Below are 24,099 nucleotides of genomic sequence, written 5' to 3'. Positions count from 1 at the left end.
CTCGCTCCTGGAGCAGTTTGGGTCCGTCTGTCCTGTGTCACTCAGCTCAGCGACTCAACTTCCAGCTCAGCAGCAGGGAGAGAGCCTGGGGAGTTACTGAGATTGCTGCTTCTGGCTGGGAAAGGACATGGAGAGGGGCTGGGGGTGACTGGAAAAGGGCTTGTGGCTGGGAAAGGACAGGGGGTGTTTGGAAACAGGACTTCTGGCTGCGAAAGGACATGGAGAGGGGCTGGGGGGTGAGTGGGAACGGCTTCTGTCTGAAAAAAGACAGGGAGTGACTGGAAAAGGGCTTCTGTCTGGGAAAGGACAGGGCAAGGGTCTGAGGCTGAGGGGGAATGGTGCTTTTGGCCAGAACAAGACATGGAAAGGGGGTGGGAGGTGACCTCGAATGGTGCTTCTGGCAGGGACTAGAGATGAGAAGGTCTGTGAGTGACAGGGAAGGGTGGTCGCGGCTCCCTGACAAGCCCCAGGGAGCGGGTCTGGAGGGTGATCGGAGCCTCCTGGCACAGCCCTGAGCCGCTGCTCTCCCCAGACCGGCTGCTGCGGCTGCAGCCCTGCCCCGCCGGGGCCCCGCAGGACTACGCCGGCCATGACGACACCGTGCACCTCTGCCGCTTCGCGCCCTCCGGCCGCCGCCTCCTCACGGCCTCGCACAGCGCCGTGCTCGTGTGGGAGCTCCCGGGCGCCTGAGCCGGGATGGCCCCGCACCAGCGACGCTTCTCCAGCAGGACAGGCCCCGGCTCCGGCCGCGACCGGGCCCGAACCGCCGCCCCCACGGCTGCAGCGGCTGGCCCGCCCGCGGCCCCGCCCGGCCCTGGGATGTGTTTCACGGCCCCGTTCGCCGTTTGTTGCCGTTGAACGTTTTGTTTTCGTTAATAAACCATCGAAAGACCAACGTGGAGGTCTGGGTGTGCTGGCGCCGCCAGGGGGCGCCGCGCTGGCCGCGCCGCTCTGCGCCGCCGCTCGGTGGTGCGGCCGGAAGCGGGGGGGGGAGGCCGGGGAGGCGGCGGCGCCGCCATGAAACGGGACGTGCGGATCCTCCTGCTCGGGGAGGGTGAGGGGGCACGGGCACGGGGCCGGGGGAGGCTCCTCCAGCCCGGCAAGGGGCAGGGAGCAGGGGATCCCGGGGGAGAGGGTTCTCCTGCAGGGGAGGGGCGAGGGCGGGCGGGGGGCCCAGGTGGACCTCTCGTCACTGGCGGGACCAGGGGACAGACCGGGCCCGTCATTGTCGCCGGGCGACCCGTGGTGTCACGGCTCCCACCTGCCGCTGTCCCCCTCAAGCTCTGCCGTGCCGGTGCCAATGTCAACGTCCTCCCTTTATTTCCTAGCCCAGGTGGGGAAGACGTCCCTGATCATGGCTCTGGTGGGAGAGGAGTTTCCTGAAGAGGTGAGTGGGGAGGGGACGCGCACACCCCTAGCTCGTGTCCCCTCGCTGGGTGGGACAGCTCTGTCCCCAGTGTCCCCGCTGGAGATGGGGCTGTCTGGGAGGTGCTCACAGCTCTCGAGGCTGTGGCAGCCACGGGGATGGTTCAGGTGAGCACAGTGAGGACCACACGGAGCTCCAGCTGAGGTGGTGTTTTCCTCACTTTGTGCTCTGATTCCGACTTGGGGGCTGGTCCTGACTTGCAGCTCTCTCTGCCCTGAGGAGGGTGTTGGTGCCTCCCAGGGCCCCCTTGCTGCTGCTGGGGGTCTCTGTCACCAGCACAGCAGGGCTGGCACCACCACAGAGCCCTTGGAAGGGGCCAGCCCCATTCCCTGCCCGCTGCACCCTCTGGAGATGGGTTTGGTGCTCTGAGCCAGGCCACTGTGAGCAGCAGCATCCAGCCAGCTGTGCCCCTCGACAGCTTGCTGTCCCAGCACAGTTTGGGTAGGGAAATAGGATCAGTCTGTCTAGGCGCATTTTCCCTGAGCCTCAGGTGGTTTCTCCAGCTGCCCATGTGTGCCCTCCATGGTGTTGTGCTGGGCAGCATCAGCTCAGGGGTTTGGGGGGACCAGGCCTGTACCCCTTCCCTGCTCCCAGCCCAGCCCACACAACCAGAGGAGCCCAGGGAGTGCTCAGGGCTTATCCCCACCAGGATCAGGAGCTTGGTGTGAGGTAGGCAGGTGGAAGTTCCACCTCAAGGACTGTGCCAGGGCGGGAGTGCAGGGGGCTGCTACAGCGTGGTGGGCCAAGAGTGACCTGTGATCCACAGCTCATCCTGCCCTGGCAGTGGCCAAGGCCCTGAAGTCCCTTGTCACCTGTGCTGCTTGGCTGGACGGGGTGTGCTGCCTTTGCAGGTGCCCCCCCGGGCGGAGGAGATCACCATCCCGGCCGATGTCACCCCTGAGAAGGTCCCCACACACATAGTGGACTACTCAGGTAGGGTCCTGTCCTGCCTGGCTTCTCCCCTTCCCTGCCTGCCTGAGGGGATTGGGATGGGGTGGCCCTGCCTGGGCAGGTGGTGATGGCTTCATTCCCCTTCCAGAGTCGGAGCAGACGGAGGAGGAGCTGCAGGAGGAGATCGCCAAGGTGAGCAGGGCTGGCCGGGATGGGGACAGGAGGCTGTGGTCCCCAGGGGACACATGGCTGCTCCCCTCCCCTCCCTGTTAGCCACCCAGAGAGGCACAGGCAGTTGGTTATCCACGGATTAATGCTCCTGGTTTGTTTAGAGGCTTGTTTAATCCTGCTCTGTCTTGTAAGCTGTTATGTGTGGCTTGTCCAAGGCCTCCGGGGAGCCTCCAGAAGGCAAATGGCAGGGGCAGCTCACTGCCCACGGGAGGAGGAGGAGGAGGAGGAGACAGGAGCAGACATTGTGCTCTCAGCCTCGGGGTATTCCCCATGGACTCAGAAGAGGGAGGAGTAGTTGCTGGGTTTGGGCAAGACCCCTGCTCCTTGCATTAGATCCCTGTGGCTGCCTGATGAAGCAGTGGCACAGAGGAGTTAATTTGGGAGCTGGAGCTCCTGGCGAGCACTGGGCAGGGAGAGATGAGGGAGCCCTCAGAGCAGCCATGGAGGAATAATTAAGTTGTCTGACTGGGTTGGACCCAGCTGCTCTTTGCCCTGGGATTAACCTTGACTCTGCAGACATGAGGACCTTTTAATTATGGATAATAAAACCATCTCTCTCACGTGAGCAGAGCTATTTAATCTCCCAACCCTGGTGGCTAACAGTCAAGAAGGTGGGCACGGGGGTCCTGCTCCCTCCACCCAGACAGCAGGAGTACACAGAAGCTTTAAATGGCTCCAGGAAATCCTGCCTAAACCCTTGTGTGTCCTCGGATTAGCATTAAACTCTCTGCTGAAAGGACCAGTGATCCCTCCTGTCTGCTTCCGATAAAGCCTCGGTGCTGGCCCTGTCTGCAGGGGTCAGGAGGGGAGGGGGATCTGGGCCAGCAGGCGTGGGAGCAGAGTTCCTCAGGCAGAGGAACTTCCCCCAGCAGCTCCTGAGGCAGAGGAGCTGCTCCCAGGAGCTCGAGGGCTCGTGCTGAGGGCGCAGGGGCTGTGTACGTGTCCGTGCTCACGTGCGCTCGGCTGAGTGCTTCCCTGGCAGCTCAGGCGGCATTCCCTGCTGCCCTGGCCTTCCCTGCTTCCATGGCCTTCCCTGCTTCCATGGCATTCCCTGCTTCCATGGCATTCCCTGCTCCCGTGGCATTCCCTGCTTCCATGGCATTCCCTGCTGCCCTGGCATTCCCTGCTTCCATGGCCTTCCCTGCTTCCATGGCATTCCCTGCTTCCATGGCATTCCCTGCTCCCGTGGCATTCCCTGCTCCCGTGGCATTCCCTGCTTCCATGGCATTCCCTGCTGCCCTGGCATTCCCTGCTTCCATGGCATTCCCTGCTTCCATGGCATTCCCTGCTTCCATGGCATTCCCTGCTCCCGTGGCATTCCCTGCTCCCGTGGCATTCCCTGCTCCCGTGGCATTCCCTGCTTCCATGGCATTCCCTGCTTCCATAGCATTCCCTGCTTCCATGGCATTCCCTGCACCCGGGGCATTCCCTGCTTCCATAGCATTCCCTGCTCCCGTGGCATTCCCTGCTCCCGTGACCTTCCCTGCTCCCGTGGCCTTCCCTGCTTCCATGGCCTTCCCTGCTGCCCTGGCATTCCCTGCAGCCCTGGCTTTCCCTGCTGCCACGAGTGTGGCAGGACCCCTTAACCACCCTCTCCTGTTTCTCTTGCAGGCCAACGTGGTCTGCATGGTGTACGATGTCACCAAGGAGGCCACCATTGACAAGGTAATGGGTCCCCACCACAGCCCTGCTCCAGCAGCAGGACCAGAGGGGGTTCCCAGTGCTGGGGTTTCTGTGCTGCCCTGTGGTGTGGGCACGTACTGATGGCCCCTGGCTCTGTGGGATTTTGGGTCAGAGATTCCTGCAAGCAGAAGCTGAGCCCTGCCCAAGGTTATTACCTCACAGCAGGTCAACAGGCTTGTTGCATCCTGGTGCTGGCATCCAGCATCCCTGCTGCTGCTCTGCCTGCTGGTGTGAGGGAATGCCGGGGAGCAGATGGCTGCAGGGCCCTGTTCCTGCCTGCCTGGGAGCTGCCTCTCCCTCCCCAGGCTGTGCTCACAGCCCTTTCCCTCTGCTCACCTTCCAGATTCGCACAAAGTGGATCCCCATGGTGAACGGGGGACTTGAAAAGGGATCCAGGTACTGTGTGGGGGTGCAGAATTGGGGGATTCTGGGGGCTGTGGGGTGCCCACCATCCTCACCTCCTTCTGAGGGTACTGAGAGCCAACCAGCTTTGTGGTTTGATCCAGGCCAGGTTGAATGGGAGCCATGGTCTAATGGGGGGGTGTCCCTGCCTATGGCAGGGGCTGGGATGAGATAACTTTATGGTCCCTCCCAACCAAAACCATTCCAGGACTGTGGTTTGTGCCCAGACCACTTGGAGCACAAGCACACGGGCACTTTCCTCCACCAGAGATCCACTTGAGGCAGGGGGTCACTGAGGAGGGATCCTTCTCCCCCCTTGATCTCTTCCCAGCCAGACAGGGAGAGGAGGCTGCCAGGGGCGTCTGGGAGCACAGAAGCTTTAGTTTGTGTGTGGATCTCTTGGGCAGAAGGCTGTTGTGCTGGATTAAAGGCTCCTGAGCATATTGTTGCTGGGTGAAAGCATAAGCAGGATCAGGCAGTCTGTTTCTCCAGATGGATGCTCCCGGCTGTGGGAGGCAGGAAAGCTGCTCTGGACCTTGCAGAGCAGAGCTGAGGCCTCCCTGACCTGCCCATGGGAGCACCAATGGCTGGGACAGTGCTGGGACCAAGAGAGGGGTGGCCTCACTTGTGCTCTGTGTCTTTTCCTAGAACCCCCATTATTTTAGTGGGAAACAAGTCTGACCTGCAGATGGGCAGCTCCATGGAGGTCATCCTGCCCATCATGAACCAGTTCTCAGAGATTGAGACCTGTGTGGAGGTGAGGGAGCTGGGGGTGTGCCGAGCCTCCCTGAGGGGTTGGAATGTTGGTTTGGTGGGAGTCAGGGAGCCTCTGTGCTCCTGGAGAGCTGCCCTGGGGGTGTTGGTCTACACAAGGCCAGGGCTTGAGAGCCTGTCCTTTGGCCTTTCTGTCCTTTACCCCTTGCAAGGAGCAGCTTTCTGTGTCTGCCCTCTGTGGCTCTCTAGTTGGAGCTCCCACACAGGCCCTGTTGGTTCTGGGGCTGTGGAATGGGCACAGCAAAGCCAGAACAAAACCCAGGGGATTGTCCTTTTGGATTTTTCCTCATGGTGGACAAATGTTGCTCTGGGCTTTGAGGCACAGCTAGTCTGGCTGGGGGAGATTGTATCATCCTCCTCCTGCCCTTTTCATCAGGGCTGTCTCTTCCTTTGAATCCCCAGTGCTCTGCCAAGAACCTCAAGAACATCTCTGAGCTCTTCTACTATGCCCAGAAAGCTGTGCTGCACCCCACTGCCCCTCTCTACGACCCAGAGGAGAAGCAGGTGGGCTCCTGGGGGCGTCTCCTTCCCTCACACTGCTCTGGGCTGGAGGTTTTGGAATGCAGGTGGGGGGTTTGGGCTGTCACAGACAGGCCAAGGGAACAGTGCCCATCTCCTGTGCTCAGTAGACCTGCAGGGACTTGGGTGTGTTGGGGCAGAAGCCCTCATGCTCCAGGTTGTGTGTTGGTTGTGGAGGGAAGGGTCTGGAAGAAAAATTCACTGTGGATTGTCCTCTCTGACTTTAGATGGGATATTAGGAAAAATTTCTTCATGGTAAGGGTGGTCAGGCACTGGCACAGGTGGAATGGTGGAGTCAGCATTCCTGGATGCTGTGGATGTGGCACTTGGGGACATGTGCTAGTGGTGGCCTTGGCAGTGCTGGGGGAACAGCTGGACTCAGATCTTGGAGCAGTTTTCCACCCTTAATGATTCCATGATTCCCACCTCCAAGGAGGCTGTGGTACAGGCCTAGAAGTGCAGGAAGGAGCCCTCTGTGTGTGGGGCTGCAGGAGGAAGGGCCAGGCTGTGTCTGGCCCTGTCATTGTCACCGTGGTTGGTCCTTGCAGCTCAAACCCGCCTGTGCTCGAGCACTGACCCGCATCTTCAGCCTCTCAGACCAGGACAACAACCAGATCCTCAGTGATGATGAGCTCAACTACTTCCAGGTAGGGTGGCTGCAGAGCTGAGGAGTTCCCCAGTGCCTGGGATTCCCTCTCCAGCAGGGGAGCTGCCTCTCCTGGCACAGCCATCCCGTTCCTCTTTGGTGTTTCTGTGGCATAGCTGAAGCGCTGCAGGGTGCATCTCTGAGCATGTGGGGTTCCATCTTCCTAAGCTTGGGCTGAGTTTGCTCTGCCATGGGAAGACCAGGAGGCTTTGGAGATGCTGAGAGCCCTAAATTATTGGGATGTTGAAGAACAGGGGTTTGGTCAAGTCATAAGACAGAAATCCATGAGCTGGGTGGATTTTCCCTCCCTGAAGCCCCAGTCCTTGCCAGGGGAGAGGGAACCTGTTGAGACAGGATTGTGCTCTCTGAGTGCTTTTCTGACAATGGTCTTCATTCTCTTGGGAGGCAGAAATCTTGTTTTGGAAACCCCCTGGCTCCCCAGGCCCTGGAGGATGTGAAGATGGTTGTGTGGAAGAACACGACAGACGGGGTGCAGGACAACGGCCTCACCTTGAATGGTAACAGCCTGAGAGCTCCCTGCTCCTCCCCAGGGGAATGGGGACCCTCCTCCCTCAGCACATCCCTGGGGCTGCCCTTGGCCTGAGCCTCCTGGCTCTCATTCCAGGCCTGGTTAGTCCCTCTTGTTAAAGCAAGCCTGCTGTGGCTCTCTGTCCCAGCAGTCTGTTTTCCCAGGGAAAGCATGGCTGAGGAGTGGAGCCCTGAGCCTGAGCTGACTCCCCTGTGGCTGAGCCCCTTGATCTCTCCTGCAGGCTTCCTCTTCCTCAACACCCTCTTCATCCAGAGGGGCCGGCACGAGACCACCTGGACCATCCTGCGCCGCTTCGGCTACGACGACGAGCTGGAGCTGACAGATGACTACCTGTACCCACAGTGAGTGTCCAGGGCTGGGCAGGAAGGGGCCACATCCCCCTGGTGCGTGGCTCAGCATCCCCAGCACCCTGGCTGCACCCTTCCTGCAGCCCAGGAGCTGCTCTGGGCCTTTAGGTGAGGGTCAGGTTCCCAGTGCTCACCTTCCCCTGGGGCAGGAGCTGACACGTGGGCTCTGGGACAAACACAGCACGCCTGAGGCTGCTGATTTAGGCAGACAGGAAGGTGGGGACTGAAATCCAGACTAGCCTTGACATCAGCAAGGGGTTCTTGGAGGCTGCTGTGTGCCTGGCTGAGCGAGGCAGAGCAGCTCTGTCGGGAGCAGTGAGCTGTCAGCACAGCCCTCGCGGCGGATTGTGCGGCTGCTGTCTCCTCTCTGCTCCCTGCCACTCTGGACATGGGGAGCTGGCAGCAATGGAAGGGTTTGGCTTGGGAGCTGCCTCCTCCTCTTCCCAGAGAGCAGGCTGCAGGGAGGTGACAGGGACACACTGGTGGATGGCACCCAGGGCACTGTGAAACCCTGGGCATGAGGCAAAGTGAGGGCACAGCACCTCCTGGGCTGCTTGGGATGTGCCAGGGAAAGGCCACTGTGCATCCTCAGGGGATTCTCCCCAAAATAAAGGGGCCGTGTCAAGGAATAGCCAGGCCTGGAGGCAGCAGCTGACCTTGAGCAGGGAGGGAGAGGGCAGCTGTTTCCCCTGGGTGAGATGTGCTCACACACTGCCCTTCATTCGGGGCTTGAGGAGGTTCATTTGGGAGTCTGAGCTGGAGAGTAAGATATGAAAGATAAAAGGGAGGTTTTAGGTTGGGTAGTAGGAAAAATTTTTCTACTGAAAGGGTTATCAGGGACTGGCACAGCTGCCCAGGGCAGTGGTGGAGTCCCCCCATCACTGGAGGGATTTAAAGCTATGTAGATACGGCACTTGGGGACATGGGTCAATGATAGCCTTGACAGTTTTGGAACAGTTGGACTCAACCAGATAGGGCTTTTCCAACCTAAATAATTCCATGATTTTCCCAACAGGATCCGTGTGCCCCCCGGCTGCTCCACAGAGCTCAACCACTTGGGATACCAATTCCTGCAGAGGCTCTTTGAGAAGCACGACAAGGTGGGCAGGAGGATGCTCTGCTGGGCCTGCACACCTCCCTAACCACCCCTCTGTGCCAGGGAGCCCATGGAGCACCAGGGAAGGGCTTTCCTCTGCCACAGCATTCCCTCTTTGGAGGCTTTGGGAGCAGGAAGTGGCCACAGCAAGCTGTAGGTAGTCTGATGGCCTGTCAGGGACATGGGGTTTGGTCACTACCCTTGGCCAAAGGACAGTTTGGACTTTGAGGGACTGGGTCTGAGTTGGCATAAAGCTGGCATGGCCCTTGTAGTGCCTGGCTGCAGCAGGCAGGGAGGCAGGGAATTGGGCAGGGAGGCAGGCAGGGAATTGGGCAGGGAGGCAGGCAGGGAAGCGGGCACAGCTGCTGGCCAGCAGCCATGGACCAAACACCAGCATCTGCCAGCCTGGTGGAGGGCTGCCAGGCTGGAGAGAGGGAGAAAAAGCAACACATTTGTGCCAAACTCAGGCTCTTGCAGGGTGGGAGGAAGGGATGTATTGGATCAGCATGCACCTGCTCGGACTGGCTATTCACATGTTGATGTGCATCTGGGGAATGGCAGCTCTGTGACAACAGGGAGTGGCTCAGGAATGGCAGCAGAGAGTGGACACACATCCCTGTGTATCCAGGTCAGCTCTGTAGCCATGGGGAGTGGCAGAACTGAATGGATGCACATCCCTGGGTGCCCAGGTGCCAGCAGGTCCCCTTCAGACACAGCAGCCTGAGTGCTGAGTTGCCTGTGGAAGGCCAGGCTGGCCTGATGCAGGCTGCTGTGGGACAGCTGGCTCCAGGAGTGCCAGGAACAGCAGCTCAGGGCTGTGGGGTGGGCGTGGACAAGTCCTGCCTGGTTGCAGCTGCAATCCCACAGCATGTTTGCTGCTGTGCAGTGCTGGCAGTCCCTGAGGCACAGGCTCTGAGCTCGCCCAGCTCCGGCCTCGCTGCGCCCGATCGATTCCTGCCATTGACAGATCCCTGTGACCGTGCACAGCAGGGAGGTGGCCCGTGTGGCAGGGCCCCCTGTGGGCACAGGCTGGCTCCTGCCTCCCCTGGTGACTCCCCTGTGTTTTGGCAGGACCAGGATGGAGCCCTGTCACACACAGAGCTGCAGAACTTCTTCAGCGTGTTCCCCTGCGTGCCCTGGGGCCCCGAGCTCTACAACACGGTATGCACCACTGATAAAGGCCTGCTTTCCCTGCATGGATTCCTCTGCCAGTGGACGTAAGCTCAGTCCCTCTCCCTGGCCCTTGGTCACATCACTCAGCCCTTGCTGACCCTCCTGCTGTGCTCTGTCTCTCCAGGCTCGTGGCTTACCTGGACGTACGGCACTGCCTGGAGTGCCTGGGCTACCTGGGCTACCCCATCCTCTCGGAGCAGGACTCCCAGACCCAAGCCCTCACAGGTACAGCCATGCCCTCCCCTTCTGTCACAACTCGGGTCCCTCCTGGCTCTCACCACCCTCTCTGCTGCCAGTGACCCGGGAGAAGAGGATTGACCTGGAGAAGGGGCAGACCCAGAGGAATGTGTTCCTGTGCAAGGTGCTGGGAGCGCGGGGCGCAGGCAAGTCCGCCTTCCTGCAGGCCTTCCTCGGCAGGAGCCTGGCGGTGAGTGGCTGCTCCCTGCCTGGCCACGCTCCCAGGATGGAGCAGGAGGCACAGCTGGGGGTCCTGGAGCGATCTGTCCCTTGGTGGCACTTCCCTGCCCCTGGCCAGGCCCCTCTGTGTGCTGCCCTCGTGCCCATGCTCCACATCCCCTCTGTGCTGGTGGCTTTGGTGTCCTTATCGTGGCTAAAGCAGTGGGTCTGCTCCCTCTGCTTGTCCCGAGGGGCTGTGCCTTTCCCTGCTCTGACCACAGCAGTGCTGACTTTCCCTGCCTGTAGGAGCAGCGCCACATCTCGTGCCAGGCCCTGGCTGCCCTTCAGGGGGCTGTCAGGCCAGGGGGGCTCAGGGCAGTGTGAAACAGTCCCTGACCCAGCATTGCTCAGATCTCCACAACCTGAGATGGTGTTTTTCTTGTGACAGGCCCAGAGGGAGAAGCCAGGAAAGCCATCCCTCTACACCATCAACACAGTGCAGGTCAATGGCCAGGAGAAGTACCTCATAGTAAGTGTGGGAGGGCAGGGAATTGTGCTGTGCCCGGCTCTTAGCAGGGCTGGGCTGTGTCCCCATACCCTGGCACATGGGGCTGGGCTGTGCCTGTGGCTATGCTGGCACTGTCCTTGTGCTGGTGTGAGGAGCAGCTGAGCCCTGGGACACTGCAGTGCCACATTCCTGTCCCCTGTGCTGCAGCTGTACGAGGTCAGTGCTGACAGCACCTTCTCGAAGCCGTCGGACACAGCCTGCGACGTCGCCTGCTTCATCTACAGCCTGAGCGACCCCAAATCCTTCAGCTACTGTGCCAGCATCTATAAGGTACCTGGCAGGGACCCTTCACAGGGCTCCTGGGCAACCACAGGGGTCCTGTTAGACTTCACCAGGGGCACAGGGGACACCAGCCTTTGTAGCACTCCTGCCTCTCCCAGGGTTGCTCCTTAACCCCTCGCTGGGGTTTCTGTCTCTGCAGCAGCACTACGTGGACAGCCAGATCCCCTGTGTCTTCGTGGCCTCCAAGACAGACCTGCCAGAAGCCGGCCAGCAGCCAGGGCTCTTCCCAGCTGAGTTCTGCTACAAGCACTGCCTCCCTCCACCCTTCCCCTTCTCCTGCCACAGCCAGGGACCACCCAGCACTGCTGTCTACACCAAACTGGCCACTGCTGCCACCTTCCCGTGAGTATCCTTCCCATGGGAGCTCTGCTAGGAGCACAGCCTGGGCAGGGGGCTGTGTCCCAGCCCTGCCTCTGCCACATTGCTTTTGCTTTCTCTGCAGCTTTTGGTGTCATCTAGGGCATGCAGAGACAGGACAAGGGGGGATGGCCTTAAGCTGAAGGAGGACAGGATTAGATGGGATATTGGGAATTAGGAATTGTTCCCTGTGAGGGTGGGCAGGCCCTGGCACAGGGTGCCCAGAGCAGCTGGGGCTGCCCCTGGATCCCTGGCAGTGCCCAAGGCCAGGCTGGGCAGGGCTGGGAGCAGCCTGGGACAGTGGAAGGTGTCCCTGCCGTGGCAGGGGTGGCACTGGATGAGCTTTAAGGTTCCTTTCCAATCAAACCATTCCAGGATTCTGTGATCTGCTTATACAAATAATTGAAACAGAAAAGCCACTTCTTCCTCTAATTGCAGAGGGGGGAGGTTTTCTTCTGCCTGTGTGTATGTCTCTGGCAGATTTAGTAGATAGATCCTGCCACAGGAGTGTTTATTTTTGAAGCCTAAGATAAAAAATGCTGAAGAGGAGTAGCCAGCTTGGTTTGCCAGGGCCCACGGGGGGGGTGGCAGCTATTTTCTCCCGATGAGATGGATCAGGCTGAAAAAGAGGTCAGTGAAGCAAGACCTGTGTCACACAGCCTCTCTATGGGAGGAACTGCACCCCAGAGGGGCTGGGAATGGGGCAGGACAGCACCAGGCTGGTCACAGCAGGTGAGGGGGGCTCTGGGGAGAGAGGAGGCTCCCTGTGAGTGGAATCACTCTGCTCCAGGGCTGGGAAGGGCCAGCACAGCTCCAGGGGCCGAGCCCTGGCGGGGAGAGCGTGTGGGAGCGTTGGAAGGCAGGATGGGATTACTAGTGAGTAGTTTTCCCTCCAGCTTCTTTTCAATAAACAACTTTATTTTTAGAGCTGACGCTTTTTTTTTCCCCTCCCCTCTGCAGTATTAAAATTTAAATATTCTTAATATATCTTAGGATATGTGGTATAAATAAATAACAGCGTAATGAAGGGCCGGGGATTGGCTGTGCTCCCCCGATGTAGTGGGGAATGAATTATGGATGGAGGGAGAGAGAGGAGAGGAGCTGTTAGTGCAGGACAGCACGTGCTAGGGAGGGAATGTGTACACTGGGGCAGCACCAGGCCCTGTCCCTCGCTGCCCTTTGGTCCCTGTCACCAGCGTCCCGGTGGTGGCATCCCGGCTCTCCGTGCACGGGGGTTGGAAAGGCAGCCTGACCTAGAAAGGCAGATACCTGTATAATTATTTAGGTGTTGGAGAGCTTTTCCAGGGCAGGGGAGGGGACAGCCACATCCATCCCACAGCCCCCCCTTGGCTTGATGGTGATGAGAGCTCTGCTTGCAGGGATGGGGAATCTCTCAGATTCTCACTGGGCTGTTCCCCCTGGCACTCCCAGCCTCCCTGTGTGGGGTGGGAGCACCGGGACAGCCACACTCACTCTCCTGTGTTTGCTTGCAGCCACCTGAACGCCGTGGAGCTGGGAGTCGCGTCCTTCTGGCTGCGGGTGGCGCTGGGGGCAGCGGTGACAGCGCTGGTGGGCTTCACCCTGTACCGCCTGCTGGCCAAGAACAAGTGAGAGCCCCGCCCCGCTCCGTCCCGTGACACCGGCTCCCCGGCCCCAGCGACGCCCAGAGGGGCCCCGCCTCAAGCTGGCCCCTGGTAGGAAATCCTCCTTTGCCCCCAGCCTGGATTGCAGGACCAGTGAAGCCAGACCAGACCTCCCAGCACCAGCAGGATGCAGCCCTGGCACCGGGCAGCCTCACCCTGTGGCCTCCTGGCCCCCGTGGCCACAGGGCAGGCAGCTCTGCCAGGAGAGCTCTGCCTCACCAGCAGCTGGAGGATCACCCTCATCTTTTATTCTGTTCAGTTTTTTAACGCTTGTTTTTAAGCTCAAACACGAGTGTTTCAGTGTCTGTTGGACTGGGCACATCCCCTCCCCAGAGGGCTGTGCTGGTGCCCTCAATTCTGGAGGGCACAACGCTCCCGGGGCCCCGGGGAGCTCCAGCAGCAGCTGAGCTGTCAGATGAGCTCATGGCTGCAGCTCCCTGGGGCACAGCTCCAGCTTCTGTCCCGGTTTCCCTCAGCCAGGGCTGGCACAGGGAGCCAGGGAGGGAGGGCCAGGCACTGACACCCCCAGCCCAGTGTGAGAGGTCAGGCCTGGCCCCTCCTCCTGGGCCACAGTGGCTGCTGTCCTGGCCTGAGGGGGGACAGTGACAACCAGGGTTTGTCCTGAGCTCCTTTCTGTTGCTTCTACTCAAAAATCTTGTGAGTCCTGCAGCGTGCCTGGCTCCAGGTCCATCCACTCTCCTTCCCTGGCTCCTGTTTGGCCTATCCCCACCCCTGGCCACCAGTATTCATGGCCAGCAGTGCTTGCAGGGCTCTGGGAGCCCTGGTAAGGACTGGGAGGGTGTTGGATGCCCACTGTGTGCCCAGTCTGTCCCTGGCAGTGCCATCACTGAGCTGGTGCCACGCTGTGCCCTAGGCCCTGTGACCTGCTGTCCCCTCTGTGGGGCCCTGGCCAGAGTGTGAAGCTCTGGGCATTTCATCTCCTGGCACCACTGGAAGCTCCTTCCTGTCCTGTCCCCTGTCCCCTGCCGACACCTGAGCTGGTTTCATCTGCTGGGACTGAGCTCAGTCCCTGTCTGCAAGTCCCAAAGTGCCAGGCCAGAACCATCCCTGGGTTCCTGTCCTCCCAGGGGAGCCTGGATCTGCCTTGTCTGTGCCACCAGCCTGGCCATGTCACCAGCCTGGACATGTCACCAGCCTGGACATGCCATCAGCCTGGACATGCCATTAGCCTGGCTGTACCACCAGCCTGGCCATGTCACCAGCCTGTCAGTGTCACCAGCCTGGCCGTGTCACCAGCCTGGCCCTGTCACCAGCCTGGTCTTCCCCAGCACGCTCAGGGTTGGTCTCCAGGCAGCTGCAGGGGCAGATCCTAGGGTAGCACCCAGAGCTGCTTTTTCTGTGTTTTGTCTATTTAAATGTTTTATGGTGGCCTGGAGCCAGCGAAGGGATGGAGGAATTGCTGGGCAGCGCTGGTGTCTCCCAGGGACAGCCCCAGGGTGGTGTCCCCATCCTGCTGTCCCCAGTGCTGGCTAGCTGGGTGTCCCTCCTGTGCTGGAGCTGCTCTGCCAGTCGGGCACACACTCACTGCTGGCCCCTGGCACTGCCAGGGCCACTCCCTCGTGCTCAGTGTCCTCCTCTGTGCCCACCGTGCGTGGCTCTGCCAGCCGGGCCCGTGCCTGGTGTTGGTGTCTCCCTGCTCCACGTCTGCTGGAGCTGTAATGTTTTAGTTTGTTCTCTACAGCAAAATAAATTTTTACACACCTTGGGCTTGCACACCGTGTCCTGTGTCACCTGGGGAGCAGGACCCCTGTCCCTGCCCGGGCTGCAGGGGGAGCAGGGCCACCCCAAGAGCCTGGGCTGCCCCACCCGAGGGCACTTACAGGGATTTGGGGCCTGGTGCGGTGGGACAGGTCTTGGGGCTGGCCAGGACTCCTTGGTGCTTGAGGACACGGATCCTCATACGAGTGCCAGCCAGGGTGCAGAGACAGGGGAGGAGGTGATGGATCCCGTGGTTCTCTGCTCAGGATCCACAGGAAGGGGGAACTTCGGCTGCCCTGGGAGCTGTGATCTCTGTGCCCATCCCTGTGTGGGGTTTGGGGCTCCCCATTTCCCTGCAGTCTCTTTCCCCCTGTACCTGCAGCTCCCAGGGCTGTGCCACCTCCCCTCCCTGCTCCTGTTTTCCCATGGCAGCTTTTCCCTCAGCTATTTCTGTCCCTGCCTCAGCCACGGGCGCTGGGCACAGGGAATGTGGGCGCAGCCGGAGGAAAGGATTTTCCAGAGCCTCTGCACTGGATGGGGTGGGACTGCTCCCACATGGGGGGGATCCTTGTGGGGTGGGAGAGGAGACCCTTCCCACAGGGCCAGCCGGGGGACAGGAGGGTGGGGACACAGCCGCGCTGCCGTGCGGGCACAGGAGGCGGTGCAGGGCGGACGGGACACGCGGTGCTCCCTGGTGACTCCAAACCAGGCTGCATCCCCCGGGAGCTGCGGCCCACGTGCCCTGCTGGGTATTCATAGCTCTGGTGTGCGGGGCACGGCCGCTGTGCTGGGACAGACACGGGTGTGGGGCTGGGCACACGCCTGGCAGGGCCATGGGACCCCAGCCGCGGCCACACATCCCCAGGGAAGGGCCTGGCGTGGCTGGGCAGCCCAGAGCTCCCTGGGCACCTCAGTGGGGCTGAGCCGCGGCTCTGGGAAGTGAGGATGGTGCCAGGGATGGCTCCTGGGGACACCCCTGCACTGCTGGGGATCCAGGGGAGCCTGGCCTGGGTGGCACTGGGCACATCCCATAGAGGTGCCAGCTCCAGGGACCCAGTGCCAGGCTGTCCATGAGCACGGTGCTGGGGCAGGGGACAGCACTGGAGGCTCGATGGGCCCTGTCCCATGGGGGATGTACCCAGGCTGTGCTGGCCTGGGGGTGCAGGGACAGGATGCAGGGAATGCTTGCAATCACCTGTGCCAGATTCAGCAGGTACCTGGTGCTGGCATGCCTGTGTCCATCCTGGGACACTGGTGTCTATCCTGGGGTGCTGGTGTCTATCCTGGGGTGCTGATGTCCATTCTGGGACACTGGTGTCCTTTCTGGGATGCTGATGTCCATTCTGGGACACTGGTGTCCATTCTGGGATGCTGGTACTGTACCAGGATATGGATTCCTCATGCAGGGTGCAGCTCCAGAGCCATGTACCAGGATGTGGGTACAGGAATACACAAACCTGTATTGGGATGCAGTACTGGAAATGGAATACAGGTTCTCATTCCAGGTGCAGATCTTGTACTGGGGTGCAGGAATCACACCAGGACCCAGGTCCCATGCCAGGATGTATCAGTGCTGGGACACAGGGGTGACAGCAGGACCCAGGTCCCATCAGTGCTGGGACACAGGGAGCAGGATGCAGGCACACACAGCAGGATGCACAGAGCTGCTCTGGGATGCAGGAACTGGGCCAGGATGTGGATACCAGTAGTGGGATGTGAGTGCCAATACTGGGATGTAGATACCACACTGGGAAGCAGGTATCACTCCAGGAGGCAGTTCCATATTGGGGTGTGGGTACCCGTACTGGGATGCAGGTTCCCATACTGGGATGCAGATTCCTGTACTGGGATGCAGATTCCCATACTGGGATGCAGGTTCCTGTACCGGGATGTAGATTCCCATACTGGGATGCAGATTCCCATACCAGGATGCAGGTTCCCATACAGGGATGCAGGTTCTTGTACTGGGATGCAGATTCCCATACTGGGATGCAGATTCCCATACTGGGATGCAGGTTCCTGTACCGGGATGCAGATTCCCATACTGGGATGCAGATTCCCATACTGGGATGCAGGTTCCCGTACTGGGATGCAGGTTCCCATACTGGGATGCAGATTCCTGTACCGGGATGCAGGTTCCCGTACCGGGATGCAGGTTCCTGTACCGGGATGCAGATTCCCATACCGGGATGCAGGTTCCTGTACCGGGATGCAGGTTCCTGTACCGGGATGCAGGTTCCCGTACCGGGATGCCCGCAGCCGTACCGGGATGCCGGCACTATCCCAGGCTGTGATCGTGGCTGTGGGCTCTCTGCCCGTGCCGTGGGCCGTGTCCCGGCGCTGCCGGCGGGGCGGGGCGGGGCGGGGCGGGTCCCGGTTCCCCGCGCGGTGGCGGCGGCGGCGGCGGGGGGTGCGGGGAGGGGGGGCGCTGCGCCGCGCGCTGCGGCGGGGGCGGCTCCGCTCGGCTCCGCTCCCGCCCCCGCCGCCGCCGTCGCCCCGCTGCCATCGGCGGCTGCCGGCGCCGCCGCTCGCCGCTCGCTCCCGGGCCCGCCGCAACGCGGGGCTGGCGGGGAGAGCCGCCCCCGCCGCCGCCCCCGCCGCCCGCGCCGCTCCCCTGCCCGGCTCGCCGGCCCCGGGCGCGGGGGAGCGGCGGAGCCCTCAGCCCGCCGGGTGCATGGACAGGAGCTCCCTGCTGCAGCTCATCCAGGAGCAGGTGAGGCCGCCCGGGGGGCAGCGGGCACCGGGCAGCGCTCGGGGGGGGCCGCCGGGCAGCGGCCGTCGCCACCGGGGCGGGGGTGCCCGCACGCTCCGGGCACGGCTGGCGCGCAGCGGGCACCGCTGCCCACCCAGGGCGGGCACCGCGGCCGTGCCACCTCCGGCAGCGTCCCTCGGTGCCCCTCGTCACCGCCCGGGGACCCCCCCGCCCTGTGCCGCCGAGAACGCGCCGCTCATCTCACTTGTGGCCTCTCCCTCCGGCAGCGCCGGGTCCGATCCTGCCCGGGGCGCCCTCAAGGACGAGGGGTGCTGGGCACGGAGCCCCAGCGCGGCCGGCGGGCTCTGGGTGCCGGATGGAGCCCCGGGGGTGCCTGGGCTCGGTCCCGCGGGCGAGGCGGGGGTCTGCGCCCACCCCCGTGACCTGATTGCGGGATGAGGCCGGGGAGCATCAGCGCTGCGCGGCGCGGGGCTCCGCTCGCCGCTCCGTGCGGCCTCGAGGGGGTTCCACCCGCGGTGCCCCGGCCCCCACCAGCCCCCCCTGAGCTCCATCGCCTCGTCCCTTCATCCCCACCCAGCCCTGGCCCAGCTGGCGGCTCTCCCTTGGGCACGGGGAAGGAATTTCCTGGGGGGCAGGAAAATGAACTGATCCCCACTCGCCCCCCGCTGTTTCTGTGACCTTGGCTGAGTCCCCCAGCCCGGGAGCCGCGGTGCTGTCCCCCGTGTCACCCCCTCGGGCACAGGGGCTCCATGTGAGCCCGAGCTCCTCGGGAACGAGCAGCCTCATCCCCGGAATGAGCGGTGCTGGGAGGGCCGGGGGCTGGGGATTGGGCCCTCCGGGGGGGCGTAGGGTGCCAGTGAGGTTGGGGCAGGGGGAGATGCACCCCAAAAGCAGAAGGGGGCTCCCAGGCTGCTGACAGGGCTCTTGGTGCTCCTGGGGCCGGTGCCTCAGCATGTGCCAGCGTGGGGACAGCGTGTGCCAGGTCCCGGCATTACACACACACACACACGTGGAGCCTGTGGGGTGACAGCCGTGGGGCAGGGGCACAGGTGACACCAGGGTGCCCCATGGCTGGGGCTGCTCCCATGGGCTGGTGACTCCTGAGAGGTTGAAGATGCTCCCTGCACCCCTCATCCCACCCTGCACCCTCATCCATCCTGTACCCCTTATCCCACCCTGCACCCTCATCCCACCCTTCACCCCGCTCCGGGCAGCCAAAGCCCTTGGTAAAGAGGCTGTGGCTGTTTCCTGCCGGGGGAGCAGGGAGGGACAGGGTCCCCTCCCGGTGGGGACACGATCCCATGTCCCAGGCGCTCCCTTTCCTGCCCATCCCACGAGGATCAGGCTCCTTTCCCGCATTTCCCTCCCTGCAGGAGCAAGGAGCAAGCCCCACAGGAGCTCAGGGTGACTGCAGGGGCTGTGCTCTGGCCGTGGGTGCCCCCTCCCCATCTGCGCCCTCCTGTGCCACCCCGGGTCCCTGTCCCCATGAGCGGTCCGGTCTCGGGCACCCTGTGGGGCGCTGGGTGCCCGTGGGGCGCTGTCCCTGGAGGGCTCGGGGTGCCCGGCCCGCTCCGGGACCCCCAGGATGGCACAGGGTGCCTCGGGCAGGGCGCGGTGGATCCAGCGGCAAGGGCGGCGGGAGGAGCGGGAGGAGGAGGAGGAGGAGGAGAGGAGGAGGAGGAGGAGGAGGCTGGTGCCAGGGCTGCGCGTGTGTTTAGCTTGGTGGCTTCCTGGCTGGCAGGCTGCTGGCGGCGAGAAATAACTGAGTGGGAGAGTGTTGGCTGCTCCGCGGGGAGACGGGGACAGCGGCACGGCACGGGCAGCAGCGGGGCACAGGGGGGCACGGCACAGGGCACGGGGCACGGCCCGGGGCACAAGGCACCTCTTGGGGCACGGCACAGGGCACAGGGCAACTCTCGGGGTACGGGCAGCAGCGTGGCACAGGGCACCTCTAGGGGCACAGCACAGGGCACAGGGCAACTCTCGGGGCACGGCCCGGGGCGGCTGCGGGCTGCGGTGTCCCCCGCAGAGGCAGGGACAGGAGCCATGGAGCCAGGGGCACCGGGAGGTGTCCCCAGGCGAGCAGGGAGGCACAGCCACGGCGCCCCGGTGATGCTCGGTGCCGTGCCCGCAGCTGGACCCAGAGAACACCGGCTTCATCGGCGTGGAGACCTTCGCCAGCCTGGTGCACAGCCATGAGCTGCCCCTGGACCCCGCCAAGCTCGACATGCTGGTGGCCCTGGCACAGGGCAACGACGAGGGCCAGGTCTGCTACCAGGAGCTGGTAGACCTGGTCAGTGCCGGGCGGGGACGGGCACGGGGCGGGTGCCAGCCCGGGGAGGGGGCGGGCAGCGGCCGTGCCCGGGGTCTCCCCTGGCGGGGGTGGCACCGCGGCCTCGGGGTGGCTGCTCCGGGCTGTGGCACCGGGGGTGGCACCGGGGGGTGGTCCCGGGCCGGGGGTCCCGAGCTGCCCCCGGGCACGGCCTGTCCCCGCAGATCAGCAGCAAGCGCTCCAGCAGCTTCAAGCGCGCCATCGCCAACGGGCAGCGAGCCCTGCCCCGCGATGTCCTGCTGGACGAGACCGGCCTCGGCATCTACAAACGCTTCGTCCGCTACGTGGCCTACGAGATCCTGCCCTGCGAGATGGACCGGCGCTGGTACTTCTACCAACACCGCACCTGCCCCCCGCCCGTGTTCATGGCCGCCGTCACCCTCACCCAGGTGCGGGCACGGGGCGGCCCCGCCGGTCCCGGCTGGAGAGCTCGGCAGGGATCGGACTCGGGGAGGGCAGGGGGCGACCCTGGCTGGGAGCTCCTGTGCACACAGAGCTGATGTGAAGGGATCTGTGACCCTGGCTGGGAGCTCCTGTGCACACAGAGCTGGTGTGAAGGGATCTGTGACCCTGGCTGGGAGCTCCTGTGCACACAGAGCTGGTGTGAAGGGATCTGTGACCCTGGCTGGGAGCTCCTGTGCACACAGAGCTGGCGTGAAGGGATCTGTGACCCTGTGTGACCCTGGATGTGACATCTCTGTGCCCACGTGGGTGGCTCAGACCTGGGGCAGTGGGGCTGGGTGGTCCCAGTTGTGCTGTTCTGGTGCCCACAGAGGGGCTCAGATATGGGGTGAGGGGTTGGGTGACCCCCGTGGTGATGTCCTGGTGTCCACGGTGGTGCTGAGATCCCGGACAGAGGGGATGGGTGACCCCAGTTGTGATGTCCTTGTGCCCATGGATGGGACCCAGGGAGGGGCTCAGATCCAGGGCAGAAGGGATGGGTGACCCCAGCTGTGATGTCCAGGTGCCTTTGAGGGACTCACACCTGGGGTGAAGGGATGGAGGACCCTGTTTGTGATGTCCTTGTGCCCACAGGTGTGACCCACACCCAGGGCAGTGGGGATGGGTGACCCTGGTGCCCGTGTGGGGCTCAGATGTGGGGTGCAGGGGGGTGACAAGCACGGGGTTTGTCACAGATCATCGTGTTCCTGTGCTACGGGGCCCGGCTGAACAAGTGGGTGCTGCAGACCTACCACCCCGAGTACATGAAGAGCCCCCTGGTCTATCACCCTGGGCACCGGGCGCGCGCCTGGCGCTTCCTCACCTACATGTTCATGCACGTGGGGTAGGTCCTGCCGGGGGGGGACAGGGGGACACCCCGGGGGCTGCACAGGCTGAGCACCCCTGTCCCCTCCTGTGCCCGGGCAGGCTGGAGCAGCTGGGGTTCAACGCCCTCCTGCAGCTGATGATCGGGGTGCCCCTGGAGATGGTGCACGGCATCCTGCGCATCAGCTTCCTCTACCTGGCCGGGGTCCTGGCAGGTGGGTGCTGCCCTGGGGGGGACTGTCCCCATCCCGCTGTCCATCCCTGTCACCAGCCTGGGGAGGGCACGGGGAGGGGCACTCTGAGTTTGGTGGGGCCTCTGGGCTCTGCTGGCAGTGCCAGCGTCACTTGGCCAGGGGCTGGGGGGCAATGCAGGCTGTAATTAATTAATGTAGACAGTAATTAATTAATGCTGTGAGCCCTGTCTGTGCCCCCAGGCTCCCTCACCGTCTCCATCACGGACATGAGGGCCCCCCTGGTCGGGGGCTCGGGGGGGGTCTATGCCCTCTGCTCTGCTCACCTCGCCAACGTCGTCATGGTCAGCCAGGGGACAAGGGGACACGGGGGGGACAGGGGTGGATGGCTTTGTAGGGTGGGCAGCATGCTGGGGGATGCCATGGGGTGACAACGGGCATGGGAGCTGTCTGCAGGTTGGCCAGGGACATCATTAGGGGGGATGCCATGGGGTGGCTGGCACTGTGGGGTGGGCAGCAGTGGTGGGGGGGATGCTCTGGGTGGCATTAGGGGTGGCACTGTCACAGGAGGACATCATGGGTGACATCATGGGGTGGGTGTGGGTGGGGAGGAGCTGGGGCCTGAGGGGGCTCCATGGAGCACTCCAGGGGCTCTGGCAGAAGCCCCCACCTCAGTGCTGGAGCACCACTGGTGCCAGCTCATCATCCATCATCCATCCATCCATCCATCCATCCATCCATCCCCCATCCATCCATCCATCCATCCATCCATCCATCCATCCATCCATCCCCCATCCATCCATCCATCATCCATCCATCATCCATCCATCCATCCCCCATCCATCCATCCATCCATCCATCCATCCATCCATCCATCCATCCATCCATCCCCCATCCATCCATCCATCCATCCATCCATCCATCCATCCATCATCCATCCATCCATCCCCCATCCATCCATCCATCCATCCATCCATCCATCCATCCATCCATCCATCATCCATCCCTCCATCCATCCATCCATCCATCCATCCATCCATCCATCCATCCATCCATCCATCCATCCATCCATCCATCCATCCCTCCCCCATCCCTCTCTCCCTCCATTCCCGCAGAACTGGGCCGGGATGCGCTGTCCCTACAAGCTGCTGCGGATGGTGCTGGCGCTGGTGTGCAGTGAGTACCGCCCCCCGTTCCCCCGGCCGCGCTGCCCCGCCGCGGGCTCAGCCGCTGCCCTGTCCCGCAGTGAGCTCCGAGGTCGGTCGCGCCGTCTGGCTCCGCTTCTCTCCGCCGCTGCCGGCCTCGGGCCCCCAGCCCAGCTTCATGGCGCACCTGGCGGGGGCCATCGTGGGCATCAGCATGGGGCTGACCATCCTGCGCAGCTACGAGGAGAGCCTGCAGGACCAGTGCGGCTGGTGGGTGCTGCTGCTGTCCTACGGCACCTTCCTGCTCTTCGCCGTCTTCTGGAACATCTTCGCCTACGACCTGCTGGGGGCACAGATCCCCCCCCCGCCCTAGCCCGTCGCCCCCCGCCCCAACCCCGCGGCTGATTCGGTTTCCGAGCCCCCGGTGGAGGGGCTGGGGGGGTCCCCGCGCGCGACATGGGGACAGGCCACCCCCCGCCCGCCTGTCCCCTCGGTGCTAGCGATCGCGCCGCCCCCTGCCCCGGGCTGCGCCCCCCGATGTCCCCTGCCGCCCCCCCGCCCTAGCCCCGTCCCCAAAGGAGCTTCAGCCCTGCCCCGGCACCGCCAACGCCCCCGGGGTGCCCGCAGGGCTCGGGACGCGCCCCTCTGGAGGGAGCCGGGCCAGCGGGACCCCCCCGGCTCCCGGACCCCCCTTCCCAGGGTGGGGGCCGCTTGTTGCCCCCCAGGACCTGCACTTTCACACCAAGGACTGGTGCCAAAAGAGGAGCGATTTATTTTTCTATGCCAAAATAAATATAAATAAAAGAAAGAGGAATTTAACAAGAAGAAGGATATGGGGAGAGCCCGGCAGGAACCAGCTGAGACCGGCACGACTCGTTTTGGCGGTGCCCTCGGCGGCACAGCCCCCCCGCCCCGCCCCGGCCCCGGCCGCCCTCCCGGGACAGGGGCTGGCCCCGGGATGGGGGCGCGGGGGGTCCCCGCTCTAACCCCCCCCAGACCTTTTTGGAGTATAAATAAATATTTTGCACACTGCGGGCTCGTGTCTCTGTCGGGGGAGGGGTTTTGGGGTGCCCCGGTCCCTGATGGAGGCAGTGCGGGTGCCCGGGCTGGCTGGCCCGGGGGCGGGGGGGGGCACAGCCGGGCTCGGGGCTTACTGGAGCAGAAAACTCCGGGATCATTGGAGCGGCACCCGGCCGAGCCCCCGGGGCTGGCAGCGCGGGGGGCACCGGGGTGCGAGGGGTGGGCACTGAGACACCCCCGGCCCGCCCCGCCCCGCCCTGCCCGCTGCACGCACCAGCGCCGGCTGCAGGCACCGAGCCCCCCTCACACCCTGCACCCCCATTCACCGCCACCCCTCAGCCCGCCCCCCACCCCCATCAGCTCCACGGCGTCTCCTCCCTGGACTCTCACACCCCCAACACCCCTTTGCACCCTTGGCCCCTCCAGCCAGGCCCCTCACCCATCTTCCTGTGTGCCCTGCTCCCACCAAACCCCGTTTGACCCCATAAACTGCCCCCAATCCCTCCCTCCCTCCCTCCATCCATCCATCCATCATCCGTCCATCCGTCCATCCATCCATCCATCCGTTCAACCTCATAAACCACACTCTGGCCACGCCCACTCGCTACTGACCACGCCCCTGCCGTCATCTGCCTCTTAGCCCCGCCCCTTTCCAGCCGCGCCCCGTACCAACCCCTGCCAGACAGACCACGCCCCCAAAATCTAGCCCCGCCCCATATTTCATCAACC

At 63.1% G+C, this 24,099-nt stretch overlaps 2 protein-coding genes across 6 annotated transcripts in view; both read left to right on the top strand.

The window, feature by feature from the left end:
* Positions 1–14,718, top strand: part of LOC136563706 (mitochondrial Rho GTPase 2) — a 48,960-nt gene extending 34,242 nt beyond the window's left edge. The window contains exons 1-19 of one of the 4 annotated variants that reach the window (XM_066561260.1): positions 988–1,054; positions 1,334–1,387; positions 2,278–2,359; positions 2,466–2,509; positions 4,160–4,213; positions 4,575–4,627; positions 5,282–5,390; positions 5,810–5,911; positions 6,475–6,573; positions 6,982–7,090; positions 7,343–7,463; positions 8,485–8,569; positions 9,637–9,782; positions 9,863–9,963; positions 10,035–10,165; positions 10,583–10,663; positions 10,850–10,972; positions 11,124–11,326; positions 12,835–14,718. In XM_066561260.1, the coding sequence (XP_066417357.1) occupies positions 1,355–1,387; positions 2,278–2,359; positions 2,466–2,509; positions 4,160–4,213; positions 4,575–4,627; positions 5,282–5,390; positions 5,810–5,911; positions 6,475–6,573; positions 6,982–7,090; positions 7,343–7,463; positions 8,485–8,569; positions 9,637–9,782; positions 9,863–9,963; positions 10,035–10,165; positions 10,583–10,663; positions 10,850–10,972; positions 11,124–11,326; positions 12,835–12,952 (1,794 nt within the window). In that variant the 5' untranslated portion in view covers positions 988–1,054; positions 1,334–1,354 and the 3' untranslated portion in view covers positions 12,953–14,718. Of the gene's footprint in view, positions 1–532; positions 896–987; positions 1,055–1,328; positions 1,388–2,277; positions 2,360–2,465; positions 2,510–4,159; positions 4,214–4,574; positions 4,628–5,281; positions 5,391–5,809; positions 5,912–6,474; positions 6,574–6,981; positions 7,091–7,342; positions 7,464–8,484; positions 8,570–9,636; positions 9,783–9,862; positions 9,964–10,034; positions 10,166–10,582; positions 10,664–10,849; positions 10,973–11,123; positions 11,327–12,834 lie in introns of those variants that run through there. The other 3 variants (XM_066561259.1, XM_066561261.1, XM_066561258.1) reach the window with 3 other exon arrangements.
* A 2,595-nt stretch (positions 14,719–17,313) lies between these two features.
* RHBDL1 (rhomboid like 1) lies at positions 17,314–23,382 on the top strand. Of its 2 annotated transcripts, XM_066560760.1 has the most exons (8): positions 17,314–17,416; positions 19,551–19,709; positions 19,913–20,137; positions 20,885–21,033; positions 21,117–21,229; positions 21,449–21,549; positions 22,321–22,381; positions 22,452–23,382. In XM_066560760.1, exons 1-8 carry the CDS (start codon positions 17,378–17,380, stop codon positions 22,721–22,723), a joined length of 1,119 nt encoding a protein of 372 aa, XP_066416857.1. In that variant the 5' UTR covers positions 17,314–17,377; the 3' UTR covers positions 22,724–23,382. The 2 variants fall into 2 exon arrangements, with proteins under 2 accessions (XP_066416857.1, XP_066416856.1); XM_066560759.1 differs by having other exon boundaries at positions 22,321–23,382.
* The last annotated feature ends 717 nt before the right edge of the window (positions 23,383–24,099 follow it).

The sequence above is a fragment of the Molothrus aeneus genome, chromosome 16 (assembly GCF_037042795.1).
Source record: "Molothrus aeneus isolate 106 chromosome 16, BPBGC_Maene_1.0, whole genome shotgun sequence".
Taxonomy (NCBI): domain Eukaryota; kingdom Metazoa; phylum Chordata; class Aves; order Passeriformes; family Icteridae; genus Molothrus; species Molothrus aeneus.
Note: the sequence above shows the minus strand (reverse complement) of the source record. Positions and strands in the feature narration are given on the sequence as shown.

Excerpts from the sequence above, each read along its gene's own strand:
- RHBDL1 (XM_066560759.1), top strand. The coding sequence starts at position 17,378 with ATGGACAGGAGCTCCCTGCTGCAGCTCATCCAGGAGCAG. Across the intron at positions 17,417-19,550 it reads TGCAGCTCATCCAGGAGCAG|CTGGACCCAGAGAACACCGG; the intron begins GTGAGGCCGCCC and ends CCGTGCCCGCAG. Across the intron at positions 21,550-22,320 it reads ACCTCGCCAACGTCGTCATG|AACTGGGCCGGGATGCGCTG; the intron begins GTCAGCCAGGGG and ends CCATTCCCGCAG.